The sequence below is a fragment of the Mustelus asterias genome, chromosome 15 (assembly GCF_964213995.1).
Source record: "Mustelus asterias chromosome 15, sMusAst1.hap1.1, whole genome shotgun sequence".
NCBI classification, from domain to species: domain Eukaryota; kingdom Metazoa; phylum Chordata; class Chondrichthyes; order Carcharhiniformes; family Triakidae; genus Mustelus; species Mustelus asterias.
The window spans coordinates 2,098,225-2,113,758 of record NC_135815.1 but is presented as its reverse complement, the minus strand read 5'-3'; the positions used below and the strand labels follow the sequence as shown (position 1 = coordinate 2,113,758).

Here is a 15,534-nt window from a genome sequence, read left to right as displayed (position 1 = left end):
GGGAGGGTTTTGTGGGGGGGGGCTGGGAGGGGTTTTGTGGGGGGGGGGCTGGAGGTTTTGTGGGGGGGGGGCTGGGAGGGTTTTGTGGGGGGGGGGCTGGGAGGGTTTGGGGGTGGAGGGGGGTGCTGGGAGGGTTTTGTGGGGGGGGGGGCTGGGAGGGTTTTGTGGGGGGGGGGCTGGGAGGGTTTTGTGGGGGGGGGGCTGGGAGGGTTTTGTGGGGGGGGGCTGGGAGGGTTTTGTGGGGGTGCTGGGAGGGTTTTGTGGGGGGGCTGGGAGGGTTTGGGGGGGGGCTGGGAGGGTTTTGGGGGGGGCTGGGCGGGTTTTGGGGGGGTGCTGGGAGGCTTTTGGGGGGGCTGGGAGGGTTTTGGGGGCATATTAGGGGGGGATTTGGGGTGTGTTGAGGCGGCTGTCAGCCGGGCTGCAGCCTCGGGGGTTTCTCCCTCATGGGGCAGTGTCACCGGGACAGGGAGAGGCCATTCAGCCCCTTCAGCCTGTACATTCCCATCCTGTGCCCGTGATTGCCCTCTCTCTGCACTCACTGTGCTGCTGATCTCTTCTTCTTCTTCCCCCCCCCCCACTCTCCCCCCACTCTTTCTTTGCTGCTTTAGGCTTGTGCAGGAACCTGTCATCGAATATTAGTGTTGTTGATTATTGTCTTATTGTTTATTGTCTTATTGTTTGTTGTGTTATTGCCCTTTATCCCCCCCCCCCCCCCCCCCCCCCCCAAAGCTTAGCAACAGCCAGAGAAATAACTGCAATTCCCTCCCCCCCCCCCCCATCCATAACTCCACAGTTAATGTTTGGGAAGGTCATTCACTGTCCTCTTGTTCAGGGGGATTTACTGGGGATAACCACGTCACTCCCAACTTGTATCCAGTGCTGCTGCCACCCCCCACCCCTCCTGTTTTATCCGTTACTCCGGGTAATTCCTGTGGTTTTCTACACTAGTCCGGATTTGTGAAGTGTCGCTGCTGTAAATAAACAGCTGAGAGAATTTCAGATTAACTTATTGTTTTTTTTTTCACCCACAGCAAGATCAGGGGATTTACCAGGGTAAGGTGAGGGACATGATCAGTGAGAACCTGTACCGACTGATTGTCAACATCAATGACCTGCGCAGGAAGAATGAGAAAAGAGCAATCCAGTAAGTATCTTCACACACGGACTCACTTCCTGGTGGCATTCAGTCCTCAGCTTTTAGCTCACATCACTGAGGATTCAGGCTGCAGCGGTTCGATAAGGCAGCTCACCACCACCTTCTGGACAACAACTAGGGATGGACAATAAATGCTGGCAATCTTGTATATCCACTCCACTCTCCTGTTTGAATTTCCATATTGCAGTGTCCATCTCACTCTTGGAATATGCAATGAGGTATCTGCTGCTCTGGGGGAGCAGAGTGCCAGAGGTTCACAGCCTTGAAGACGTTTCTGCTTAAATTTGAAGCAGCCTTTTTAAAATGGTAGAGGCGGCTGTGTCATCCAGTCCTCCTTTTGGAATGATGCTCTTCTATTCTCTTCACACGCACTCAGAATTGCAGAACAGTAAGGGGCCATTCAGCCCATTGTGCAAGTGCTGCTGGCTCTTTGAAAACATATCCAATTAAACCAACACCTCTTTCATCGCAATCCCGCAAATTCCTGTTTCAAGTATTTAATTGATTTATTTTTTAAAAAGTTACTCCTGAATCTGTTGCCATCTTTTAGTGCATTCCAAATCATAACACAAAAACTGAAGTCGTATCTTTTTGGTTCTTTGACTGTTTATTTTAAATCTGAGTCCTCTGGTTACTGGAAACAGAGTAAACCAGGGGGAGTCTATCAAATCCCATAATAGGAAGATAGAAGCAGGAATAGACCATTCAGCTCATTGAGCCTGCTCCACCATTCAATGTGATATGGCTATCATTCACTTCAATGTCTTTTACCCACACTATCCCCATATCATAGAGTCCCAACAGTGTAAAAGAAGGCCATTCAGCCCATCAGGTCTGCACCGATTCTCAAATCCTCTTGCAATAAAGGCTAACATTCCATTAGTCTTCCTAATAGCTTGCTGCATCTGCATGACTTAAGGGCAAGGACACCCGGGTCCCTTTATACATCTACACATTCTAATTTCTTACCATTTAGGAAATACTCTGCACATCTGTTCCTTCTACCAAAATGGATTATCTCTCATTTTTCCACATTATATTCTACCTGCCATGTTCTTCCCCACTCACTAAGTCTGTCCAAATCCTCCCGTAGCCACTTTACACACATTCCCACCCTGCCTTGTATTGTGGTACCCCACCAGCTACAACTACTGATGTAAGGCTAACAGGTCTGCAGTTCCCTGTTTTCTCGCTCCCTCCCTTCTTAAATAGTGAGGTGATGTTTGCTATTTTCCAATCTTCAGGAACCATTCCAGAATCTATAGAATTTTGGAAGATGATCGTCAATGCATCCATTATCTCTATAGCAACCTCTTTCAGCACTGGGGGGCATAATATCAGGTCCTGGGGACTTACCAACCTTCAGGCCCATTAATTTCTCAAATACATCCTTATTACTAACTTCCATTCCTCATTCTCCCTAGTTCCTTGGATCTCCAATTCTGGGAGATCTCCTGTATCTCCCTCAGTGAAGACAGACGCAAAATAATCATTTAGCTTCTCCACCATTTCTCTGTTCCCCATTATAAGTTCCCCTGACTGTAACGGACTCAGGTTTGTCTTGGCCAAATGTTTCCCTTTTACATACTGATAGAAGTTCTTACAACCCACTCCTGTATTAACTTCCTTTGTTACGTTCATATTCTAATTTCCCTTTATCAGCTTCTTGGTCCTCCTTTTCTGCATTCTTTGAAACTTCCCAACCCTCAGATTTATTGCCATTTCTGACAACTTCATAACACTTTTCTTAATCTTATACAACCCTTAACTTCCTTTGTTAGCCACAGTTAACTGACTTTTTGGGTTTTTGGGCCTTGAACAAATGTGCAGTTGCTGTAAATTATGTAATAATTAATTAAAACTTGCCCTTTGCCTGTCTACCATTATACCGTTTAATGTCATTCCCCAATCAAAGGTATTTGCCTCTCATACCTTCCTCATTTCCTTTGGTGGTTTCAGATCGAACTACTTTCAAACATAATGCAACATTCTGTTATTGTGGTCAGTCATCCTGAAAGGCTCTTTTACAACACAATTATGAATTAGCTTTTTTTTTGTTACATAATACAAGGTCTAGCCTTTTCCCTCAATTCCTCAACATATTGCTCTAGAAATCCGTGGTGCTACAGACATGGCTCTGGCTGCACTGCCCTGAGGAATCATCGCCCTCACCAGAATCAAAAATTAGAAACCAATTAGCAAGTGAGAAACTGGGCTGGTTTTGCAGACTGCCTGGCGGCCACCCATTCCCTCTGCTTGTACGCTCCTAACCTGCAGTGTGACCTCCTCCCTAAATGTGTTATCCATGCCGTTCTGTGCCTTGCGGATGCATAATACCTGAACCAAAGTAAGGGCCAGGCAATGGAGGCTGAAAACAGGCGGGGGAAAAGAAAGGTGCTCGTCCCTCACCGAACTCCCACTTTACCCGCTGTGCACCCAGAGCAGCACTTCAGTGCAGACCAGTGCAGGGATGTTTTGACTGCTGCTATGAGATGTGTTTTTATTGGTAGTGGACTCTGCCACTCTGTTGCTATGGGAAATGTAAATGGTGATCTAGATGGGATACTTGTCCAAAAGGCAGTGGCTTATGATATTGTCATTGGGCGAGTAATCCACAGACCCTGGGTTTGAATCTTACAACAGCAGATGGTGAAATTTGAATTCAATAAAAGCCTGGCATTAAAAGTCTAACAATGACGATGAGATATTGTCGATTGTTGGAAAGACCGATCTGGTTCACTAATATCAATTAGGGAAGGAAATCTGCTGTCCTTACCTGGCCTAGCCTACATGTGACTCCAGAACCACAGCAATGTGGTTGACTCTGAAATGGTCTAGCAAGTCACTCTGGGCAATTAGGTATGGGCAACAAATGCTGGCCCAGCCAGCAGCACCCACATCTCATGTACAAACTTTAAAAATAAAAGCTATATGGAAGAGCAGAGGTCCTGTACACCCTCAGCAAGGGGCCAGAGCTGAAAGCACAGGTTACCTGATGGCCTGGTATGTGTGTCAGTGATATTGGGATGTTTATATTCTTGTTTGAGAAGTTCTGTTCTCGGCAGGGGGTTAATTTAACATTGCAGACCCAATGCTAAAAACGGAGTCAATCTGTTGCCTGCTACCTCTGTCTAACTCTTGCAGGCTACTCAACAATTCTTTTGAGGAACTCCTGGCCTTTCAGCAGGCATTGAAGGATTTTGTTGCTTCCATTGATGCCACCTACGCCAAGCAGTTTGAGGACTTCTATGTTGGACTGGAAGGCAGCTTCGGGTCTAATCATGTCAGCCCACGAACCTTGACCTCTCGTTTCCTCAGCAACGTTGTCTGTGTGGAGGGGATCGTAATCAAATGTGAGTCATTGGGATGGGGTGGGTGGGCCAGCACCCTGTAAGATGTGGATTGTAATGTAGCTTGTAGTTGTAGTTGGCACCCAGGTTGATAGGGTTGTTAAGAAGGTGTACGGAGTGTTAGCTTTTATTGGTAGAGGGATTGAGTTTCGGAGCCAGGAGGTCATGTTGCAGCTGTACAAAACTCTGGTGCAGCCACACTTGGAGTATTGTGTACAGTTCTGGTCACTGCATTATAGGAAGGATGTGGAAGCATTGGAAAGGGTGCAGAGGAGATTTACTAAGATGTTGCCTGGTATGGAGGGAAGGTCTTATGAGGAAAGGCTGAGGGACTTGAGGTTGTTTTCGTTAGAGAGAAGAAGATTAAGAGGTGACTTAATAGAGGCATACAAGATGATCAGAGGATTAGATAGGGTGGATAGTGAGAGCCTTTTTGGTGATAGCTAGCACGAGGGGACATAGCTTTAAATTGAGGAGTGATAGATATAGGACAGATGTCAGAGGTAGGTTCTTCACTGAGAGTAGTAAGGGCGTGGAATGCCCTGCCTGCAGCAGTAGTGGTCTCGCCAACATTAAGGGCACTTAAATGGTCATTGGATAAACATATGGATGATATTGGAATAGTGTAGGGTCGATGGGCTTTAGATTGGTTTCACTGGTCGGCGCAACATCGAGGGCCGAAGGGCCTGTACTGTGCTGTAATGTTCTATGTTCTAAAGCTGATAATTGCTGGTTGTGAGATCTTGCTTGCCCCACACAGCTGCATTAGTCAAACAGTTTGATTTTGAGGGGTGTGATGAAGCAGGGTATAAATATAGATCTGTTTTTCTCTCATGTGGCTGTATAATCTCCCGCAGAGATCATGGCCGGTTGAGCAGTCATCAAGCCTTGGTAAGATTTATCATTATGGCTGTTGGTTCTCGTTGCAGGTTCACTAGTGCGTCCCAAGGTGGTTCGCAGTGTCCATTACTGTCCAGCTACAAAGAAAACCATTGAACGCAAGTACACAGACATGACATCTCTCGATGCCTTCCCCTCCAGCGCTATCTACCCGACCAAGGTGAGGCTCCTGGAGCACAACATGGAATGGTGGGGGAGAACTGGTCTGAGTTACACAGAGTATATACTTGGTTCTCTGGAACCCGGTGTGTCTCCATAGAATCCTACAGTGCAGAAAGAGGCCATTGGGCCCATCGAGTCTGCACCAACCACAATCCCACCCAGGCCCTATCCACATATCCCTACATATTTACCCACTAACCCCTCTAACCTATGCATCCCGGGACACTAAAGGGCACTTTAGAATGGCCAATCAACCTAGCCCGCACATCTTTGGACTGTGGGAGGAAACCGGAGCACCCGGAGGAAACCCATGCAGACACGGGGAGAATGTGCAAACTCCACACAGACAGTGACCCGAACTGGGATTCGAACCCAGGTCCCTGGAGCTGTGAAGCAGCAGTGCTAACCACTGTGCTACCGTGCCGTCCGTTCACACGCACTATGCGTGTTCTGAGCTGTGAGGATGTACATGCTTGTGACTGGGTGCAGGCTGGATGGAACCTTTTTTTATTATAACAGCGACATTTGCGTTGAGATCTCAATTGCATTTTTATTGATCACAAAATGGAACTTCAGCCATCTGCACCTCTGGAATCTAAGGGCGAGTGTTCTATATTTAACTGGTTGCAGCTTGCCTTTCAGAGCTGATCACATGATTTGATGGCAATGGGACATTTAAGTGTGGCAATTCTTTGCGAGCTGCCCCGAGAGATCCTCTCCTCACATCTGGCACGGTGGCACATTGGTTAGCATTGCTGCCTCACAGCACCAGGGACCCTAGTTCAATTCCTGGCTTGAGTCACTGTCTGTGTGGAGTTTGCACGTTCTCCCCGTGTCTGCGTGGGTTTCCTTCGGGTACTCCTGTTTCCTCCCACAGTCCAAAGATGTGCGGGTTAAGTGGATTGGCCGTGCTAAATTGCCCCTGAGTGTCAGGGGGATTAGTTTAAATGCATGGGGTTCTGTGGATAGGGCCTGGGTGGGATTGTGGTCAGTGCAGACTTGATGGGCCGAATGGCCTCCTGCACTGTAGGATTCTATGATTATGATTGTTCTGCTCTTTTGAAACTCAATTTTAAAGTTACCAGAGTTACTGGCAGTGTTCTCTTGAGTGTACTTCAGGGTCTGGCGATCTTCTGACCCCCGAGACCGATCGACCTGATTGCTTCTGACACAACGATCCAGGAACCCCTGGAGCTCCCAACCGCGTGAACCGACGGGACTGACTGCCGATGCTCGAACCCCAACAGCAGGAAGACCAGAAACTTTCTCAATCTTCAAAGACCTGATCCGGACCAGCGAGTTGACTACATGGCTCGTGGGAAAAGGCCTGGCATCGAGGCCTGACCAGACTGCAAACAAAGTCCCCGATGATGCCCAACGCAGTGACCTGAGCTCAGGATCCCAGCAGACATACCCACTTACCGGCCGGAAGGGTAGACTACCCTCACCAACCCCCGGGCCCGACCGGAAACAGCCACCTACCCAGGAAGCATGGGTGATGCGCTGGTCTGCAGGTGAGACTGAAGCACCACAGATTCAAGTCCCCCCTTCCCAGCATGCTCCTGACAGAAGCCCAAGCAATTGAAAATGTGCTGGATAAACTTAAAGCTAGACTCGCCTTTTAAAGGGAACTGAGACCCTCCTGTCTGCCGTGTTTTACAGAGACGTAGCGCACTCCTGCCTCACCTGAGTGCCTTACAAAGGTTTCTCAATCCACCTGGTGGACCTCATGGCGTCCTTGGGCAAGGCAAGGAGCGGAGAGATCTGTCTCCTAATCAACTCCTCTTGGTGCTCAGCTGCGGCGACGCCGGCGAGTTACTGCTCCCTGGACCTAGAATAGGTCCAGGGAGCAGTGAAATGCCGCCCTGACTACCTTCTGTGGGAGTTCACCTCTGCTACCCTGGCAGCAGTCTACATCTCACCCTGGGCGGAAGTGAAGAATGCACTTGAAATGTACACAGCTGGAAACATTTTTTCCTTTTTCAGTTGTGTGGTACCAGCTGCAAAGTCCTCCCTTCAGTGAAGAATGTGTGTGGGGCTCTTGTCTTGCTGGTCTGCTATCGTGTGTGTGGGTGGCCGGGGCGCCCACCCGCCTTTCACCGAGAATTGACCTTAACTCGCTTAGGTCCGGCGGCAGAGCGAGCTGACATGCGTGGCTTGGTGTGTTCGATGGGTTTGGCGAAAGATTGGAGGTGACCTCCCACCCATGAGAGGCGCCAGTCAGCCAAGGCCCCAGGACCTGGCAGCCCGTGAGCACTGCTGCTGGCCTCCGCACTCGCTGGCTCAGTGAGAGAGATAAGCAGATGATGGGTCACCCACGACTGACGGGCCCCCGGCTGATAATAATCCTTCCGCTCGTTCACCTACGGAAACCTTGTTATGACTTTTACTCCCTCTAGATTGTCAAGTTTGACCGTCTTCTCGGCACTCCTCCAGGTCCGCCGCCGACTCCGGGGCCAATCCGAGGACCTTACTGAACCATCCAATCGGTAGTTGCGACGGATGATGGTGGCCCAGTGGTTAGCACTGCTGCCTCACAGCATCAGGGACCTGGGTTCAATTCTGGCTTTGGGTGAATGTCTGTGCGGAGTCTGCATATTCTCCCCGTGTCGGCATGGGTTTCCTCTGGATGCTCTGTTTTCCTCCCACAGTCCAAAGATGATTGGCCATGCTAAATTGCTCCTTAATGTCAGGGGGATTGGTTGGATAAATAAGTGGGTTATGGGAATGTGGCCTGGGTAGGATTGTTGCTCGTGCAGGCTCAATGGGCCGAATGGCCGACTTCTGCACTGTAGGGATTCCATGATAAATGGCCTAGAAATGGAATTGTTGTGGCCTTGTTCATCGTACCTGGTGACTTCAGCCAGGTCAACTTCAAGAGTGTGCAACCAAAATACCATCAACACGTCCCCTGTCCCACCAGAGACCCAAAGACCCTTGACTACTGCCACACAACCATCAAGGATATCTACTTCTCCATCCTCTGACCGCATTTTGGAAAATAAGACCATAAGGCTGTGGTCCTACTCCGAGCTTACAAGTGGGGATCTGGTACAGATAGTCATGCAATGTCGGTTTGAGGCAATGGAAGAGCTTCTATGTGACTGCTTTGAATTGGTGGACAGGTTAATATTCAAGAACTCAGCGACCAATCTAAATTAGTATGCCACTACCGTCATAGACTTCATCAGTAAGCGTGTAGAATACTGCATGTGAAAGAAATTAATCCGAGTGTTCCCGACTGGAAACCATGGATGAACCATGAGACCCTCTCCCTACTGAAGTCCAGGTCTGATGCGTTCAGGTTGGGAGACCCTAACCTGGCCTAATGGTATTGCTAGACTTAATCCAGAACCTCGGCAAATGTTCTGGGGACCCGGGTTCGAATCCCGCCACGGCAGCTGGTGGAATTTGAATTCAATAAAAAATATCTGGAATTAAGAATCTACTGATGACCATGAAACCATTGTCAATTGTTGGAAAAACCCATCTAGTTCACTAATGTCCTTTAGGGAAGGAAATCTGCTGTCCTTACCTGGTCTGGTCTACATGTGACTCCAGAGCCACAGCAATGTGGTTGACTCTCAACTGACCTCTGAAATGGCCGAGTAAGCCACTCAGTTGTATCAAACACTACGAAGTCAATAAAAAGGAAAGAAACCGGACGGATCACTTGGCATCGACCTCGGCACTGGAAAAGACAACAGCAAAACAAACAGCCCTGTCGACCCTGCAAAGTCCTACTTTCTAACATCTGGGGGCTAGTGCCAAACTTGGGAGAGCTGTCTCTCAGACTAGTCACGCAACAGCCTGACATAGTCATTCTCATGGTATCATACCTTACAGATAACACCCCGGACACCAACATTACCATCCCCGGATATGTCGTTCCACCGGCAGGACAGACCCAGCAGAGGTGGCGGCACAGTGGTATACAGTCAGGAGGGAGTTGCCCTGGGAGTCCTTAACATCGACTCCAGACCCCATGAAGTCTCATGGCTTCAGGTTAAACACGGGCAAAAAAACCTCTTGCTGGTTACCATGTACCATCCTCCTTCGGCTGATGAATCAGTATTCCTCCATGTTGAACAACACTTGGAGGAAGCACTGAGGATGGCAAGGGCGCAAAATGCACTCTGGATGGGGGATTTCAATGTCCAGCACCAAGAGTGATTCAGCAGCAGAACTACTGATCGAGCTGGTCGGGCCCAGGCAGCGTGCCTTAATGACTATCGGCCGGTGGCTCTGACATCCATCATTATGAAGTACTTCGAAAGGTTAGTCATGGCACAAATCAATTCCTGCCTCCCAGACTGCCTGGATCCACCACAGTTCGCCTATTGCCGCAACAGGTCCATGGCAGATGCCATCTCCCTGGCCCTACACTCAACCCTGGAACACCTGGATAATAAAGACACCTATGTCAGACTCCTATTCACGGACCACAGCTCAGTCTTTAACACCATTATTCCGATGAGACTCATCTCCAAACTTCGTGGCCTGGGTCTCAGCTCCTCCCTCTGCAACTGGATCCTAGACTTCCGAACCCACAGACTGCAGTCAGTAAGGATAGGCAACAAACACCACCTCCACGATCGTGCTCAACATCGGTGCTCCGCAAGGCTGTGTCCTCAGTCCCTTGCTATACTCCTTTATACAACCTTAACTGTGGCCAAATTCCTCTCCAACTCGATTTTCAAGTTTGCTGATGACACCACTGTTGTGGGTCAGAATTCAAATAATGATGACAGTACAGGAAAGAGATGGAGAATCTGGTGAACTGGTGCAACGACAATAATCTTTCTGTCAATGTCAATAAAACGAAGGAGATAGTCATCGACTTCAGGAAGTGTAGTGGAGGGCATATGCCTCTGTCTACATCAATGGGGATAAAGTAGAAATGGTCGATAGCTTCGAGTTTTTAGGTGTCCGGATCACCAACAACCTGTCCTGGTCCCCCCATGTGGTCGCTGTAGTTAAGAAAACCTACCAATACCTTTACTTTCTCAGGAGGCTAAGGAAATTTGGCATGTCCACTACAACTCTCACCAGCTTCTCCAGATGCACCATAGAAAGCATTCTTTCTGGTTATATCACCGCTTGGTATGGCTCCTGCTCTGTTCAATTCTGCAAGAAGCTACAAAGGGTTGTGAATGAAGCCCAATCCATCACACAAACCAGTCTCCCATCCATTGACTCTGTCAACACTTTCCGCTGCCTCGGAGAAGCAGCCAGCATAATTGACCCTGTGCAACCCGGACATTCTCTCTTCCACCTTCCTCTGTCGGGGAAAAAATACAAAAATCTGAGGTCACGGACCAACCAACTCAAGAACAGCTTCTTCCCTGCTGCCACCAGACTTTTTGAATGGACTTACCCTGCATTAAGTTGATCTTTCTCTGCACCCTAGCTATGACTGTAACACTACATTCTGCACTCTTTCCTTTCCTTCTCTATGAGCGGTATGTTTTGTCTGTATAATACGCAAGAAACAATACTTTTCACTATACTAATACACGTGACAAATCAAACAACTGCTAGACTGGGCAGGTGATGAAGGAACCAACAAGAGGGAAAAACATACTTGACCTCATCCTTACCAATCTGCCAGCTGCAGATGCATCTGTCAACGACAATATTGGTAAGAGTGACTATCGCACAGTCCTTGTGGAGACAACATCCCTTCTTCACATTGAGAATGCCTCCATCGTGTTGTGTGCACTAAGTGGAACAGACTTCGAACAGTTCTAGCAACTCCACACTGGGTATCCATGAGGTGCTGTGGGCCATCAACAGGTGCGGAATTGTACTCCAGCACAATCTGTAACCTCATGGCCCGGCATATCCCCCACTCAACCATTACCATCAAGCCAGGGGATCAACCCTGGTTTAATAGAGAGTGCAGGAGGGCATGCCAGGAGCAGCACCAGGTATACCTAAAAGTGAGGTGTCAACCTGGTGAAGCTACCAAACATAATACTTGAATGCCAAACAGTAAGTGATAGACAGCTAAGTGATACTACAATCAACGGATCAGATCTAAGATCTGCAGTCCTGCCACATCCAGTCATGAATGGTGGTGGACAATTAAACAACTCACTGGAGGAGGAGGCTCCACAAATACACCCATCCTCAGTGATGGAAGAGCTCAGCACATCAGTGCAAACTATAAGGCTGAAGCATTCGCAGCAATCTTCAGCCAGAAGTGCCAAGTGGATGATCCATCTTGGTCTCCTCCAGTGGTCCTCAGCATCTCAGATGCCAGTCTCCAGATTGACTCTGATATCAAGAAATGGTTGGGCGCACTGGGTACTGCAAAGGCAAAGGGCCCTAATAACATTCCGGCAATAATTCTGAAGACTTGAGCTCCAGAACTTGCCATTCCCCTAGCCAAGCTCTTCCAGTACAATTCCAAAAAGTGGCATCTACCCGACAATGTGGAAAATCGCCCAGGTATGTCCTGTACGCACAAAGCAGGACAAATTCAACCTGCCTAATTACCTCCCATATATTGAACTGATCTTTCCTGCGCCTTCTCTGTTGCTGTAACATTATATTCTTCACTCTGTTCCACTACCGTGATGTACTTACAGTATGATTTGTATGGATGGCATGCAAATCAATACTTTTCATTGCTTCTCGGTACATGTAACAAATTAAATCAAGTGTCATTGGGGTATTGCAGAGGCTGCCGTTTTACTTTTAGTTCATACTGTGTGTAGGCTGGAGCTTTCGAAAATAAATAAGTTTGTTAGAATCTGCGTGCGCAAACCACATCTTTTCTTAGTGTAAAACCCACAACCCTTAACATAGCTGGGATATTACAAAAATATAATAGGTGACAAATTGGGGTTTTGTTTCATCAAGAACATTGAGAAAAGATCTTAAGTAGAAAAAAGAAGACATTGTGGGTCCTCGCATTTAGAATATTAGAAAGCTAAAGAGAAGCAACAACAGGATTGAAGATTGAACTGCCAGTAAAGTAAGAAAAAGCTCTGTGTGGTTTTAAAAGAGGGGATTTCTGATCAGAGAAGGGTGAGATTCCACGCAGTATCTGACATATATTTGAAAAGAAAAGATGTTGTACAGCTCTGGAATTTGGTTCATCCAGCAAAGTCAGGAACCAAAATGTACGATTGCTTGACAAAGATCCTTGAAGAGAATTTCTCCCCAAAGCTATTAGTCATTGTGGAACGGTTCGGGTTGCTCTGAAGGAGTCAAACGGAAGGTGAAAGCACTGCTCAGTTTATGGCAGCCATACAATAGCTGGCACAACATTGTGAGTTTGCTGAGTCATTAGAGGATACTCTTCAAGATCTAGTTTGAAGTCTCCAAAATGAGGTTATCTAAAGAAGATTGACTGAACATGCTATGACTTTAAAGACAGCTGTAGAAATCAGAGTGTCAATGGAACTGACTGCTAAAGAGGCTTCACAATTTGCTGCAGGAATGAACATCTACAAGCTGTTGAAGCCATTGAAAGGGTGCAGAGGAGATTTACAAGGATGTTGCCTGGATTGGGGGGCATGCCTTATGAGGATAGGTTGAGGGAGCTTGGTCTCTTCTCCCTGGAGAGACGAAGGATGAGAGGTGACCTGATAGAGGTTTACAAGATGTTGAGAGGTCTGGATAGGGTAGACTCTCAGAGGCTATTTCCAAGGGCTGAAATGGTTGCTACGAGAGGACACAGGTTTAAGGTGCTGGGGGGTAGGTACAGAGGAGATGTCAGGGGTAAGTTTTTCACTCAGAGGGTGGTGGGTGAGTGGAATCGGCTGACGTCGGTGGTGGTGGAGGCAAACTCGTTGGGGTCTTTTAAGAGACTTCTGGATGAGTACATGGGATTTAATGGGATTGAGGGCTATAGATAGGCCTAGAGGTGGGGATGTGATCGGCGCAACTTGTGGGCCGAAGGGCCTGTTTGTGCTGTGGCTTTCTATGTTCTATGCCCATAATAAAAAACAGCAACAAGCATGTCACAGATGTGCCAAAAGGGGCCATTCAGCGAGTGAGTACTGGAGCAAGGGTAGTCAATGCAAGAATTGTGGCAAAATGGGTCACATTGCAAAAGCTTGTTGGGCTAGACCAGCTTTCCCTGAAGAATATTCAAAAGAAAAATCTGGTACAGTGGAACCCCGATTTTACGCGCCCCAATTTAGGCGAAATTGGATATCATTGGACCCTTTTTTGCTCTTTCCGGTTTAGTGATTTAGCGCGACCCTGATAACATTCGCGATAACGTTTCATGGACCCCAACCATTGCGTTACTACGGGGCTGCACTGTATCTTCAAAAAAAAGAATAAATTACATTCTACAAAGAATTTACAACATGGAAGAAAATAATTACGACTGAACATAGAACATTACAGCGCAGTACAGGCCCTTCGGCCCTCGATGTTGCGCCGACCAGTGGAACCAATCTAAAGCCCCTCTAATCTACACTATTCCAATATCATCCATATGTTTATCCAATAACCATTTGAATGCTCTTAATGTTGACGATTCCACTACTGTTGCAGGCAGGACATTCCACGCCCTTACTACTCTCTGAGTAAAGAACCTACCTCTAACATCTGTCCTATATCTCTCACCCCTCAATTTAAAGCTATGTCCCCTCGTGCTAGCCATCACCATCCGAGGAAAAAGGCTCTCACTATCCACCCTATCTAATCCTCTGATCATCTTGTATGTCTCTATTAAGTCACCTCTTAACCTTCTTCTCTCTAACGAAAACAACCTCAAGCCCCTCAGTTTTTCCTCATACGATTTTCCCACCATACCAGGCAACATCCTGGTAAATCTCCTCTGCACCCTTTCCAGCACTTCCACATCTTTCCTATAATGCGGCGACCAGAACTGTACGCAATACTCCAAATGCGGCCGCACCAGAGTTTTGTACAGTTGCAGCATGACCTCCTGGCTCCGAAACTCAATCCCTCTACCAATAAAAGCTAACACACCGTACGCCTTCTTAACAACCCTATCAACCTGGGTGCCAACTTTCGGAGATCTATGCACATGGACCCCTGAAAGTTGGCACCCAGGTTGAAAGGGTTGTTAAGAAGGCGTACGGTGTGTTAGCTTTTATTGGTAGAGGGACTGTGCAGAAGAGAATGTCCAGAAATATGATGAACTCCAACTGAATGCCTTATCCATACAGGGTGAATCGCACAGATTCTGGATGATTCAGAAGTACCAGCAAAAGTTGAAACAACTTCCTTTTAAAACCAGCTGAAGTGATTTTAAGGACATACTTGGAAGAGATCACGCTGTTAAGAGGTTGCATCATGCTCAGTGTGTAGTTGAGTGGACAAATGGTGGAGTTGTCTCTCCCTGTGGTCGGTGGTAATTTTCCAGCTCTATTTGGGAGATCGTGGTTGGAGAAGATGAAGGTTAACTGGAGTGCTGTCAGCAGATTGGCAGATATTGAAACAGACCTACAGTGCCTTCTGGATAAACACAAGAGTTTATTCGAAGACACACTTGGCTCAGTGAAGGGAGTTGAAATGAAACTCAAGATGAAGCCTAATAGCCAACCAAAAATCCTCAAAGCAAGAGCGGTGCCATATGCAATTTGTCCCAAGGTTGAAGAATTAGTACAACTTGTTAACACTGGCGAGTTCGAGCCGGTTCCAATGAGTGATTGGGCTAAAGCAATCATACCTGTCATGAAACCAGATGGTTCAGTTTGTATTTGTGGTGATTTTAAAACAACTATAAATCCAGTGTTGTGTGCTGGTCAATATCCGCTTCCTTTAATTGAAGATTTATTTGCCGGGTTATCAGATGGGCAGAAATTCAGTAAGATTGATCTTTCACAAGCGTATTTGCAGATGAGTGCAGCTGCTGAATCGCAACCATTGCTTATCGTTACTCGTAAAGGTCTTCCTTGCTATAAAAGATTGCCTTTTGGAATACATCCGCACCAGCCCTATTCCAAAGATCATTGGCTCAGATTTTAAGTGGTC

The 15,534-nt window shown here is 47.4% G+C and overlaps 1 protein-coding gene across 1 annotated transcript in view; it reads left to right on the top strand.

The window, feature by feature from the left end:
- Nucleotides 1-1,035: 1,035 nt before the first annotated feature.
- LOC144504247 (zygotic DNA replication licensing factor mcm3-like) overlaps nucleotides 1,036-15,534 on the top strand; it is a 58,017-nt gene continuing 43,518 nt past the window's right edge. The window contains exons 1-3 of the mRNA XM_078229321.1: nucleotides 1,036-1,144; nucleotides 4,301-4,509; nucleotides 5,436-5,566. Of these exons, the coding sequence (XP_078085447.1) occupies nucleotides 1,068-1,144; nucleotides 4,301-4,509; nucleotides 5,436-5,566 (417 nt within the window). The 5' untranslated portion in view covers nucleotides 1,036-1,067. The remainder of the gene's footprint in view (nucleotides 1,145-4,300; nucleotides 4,510-5,435; nucleotides 5,567-15,534) is intronic.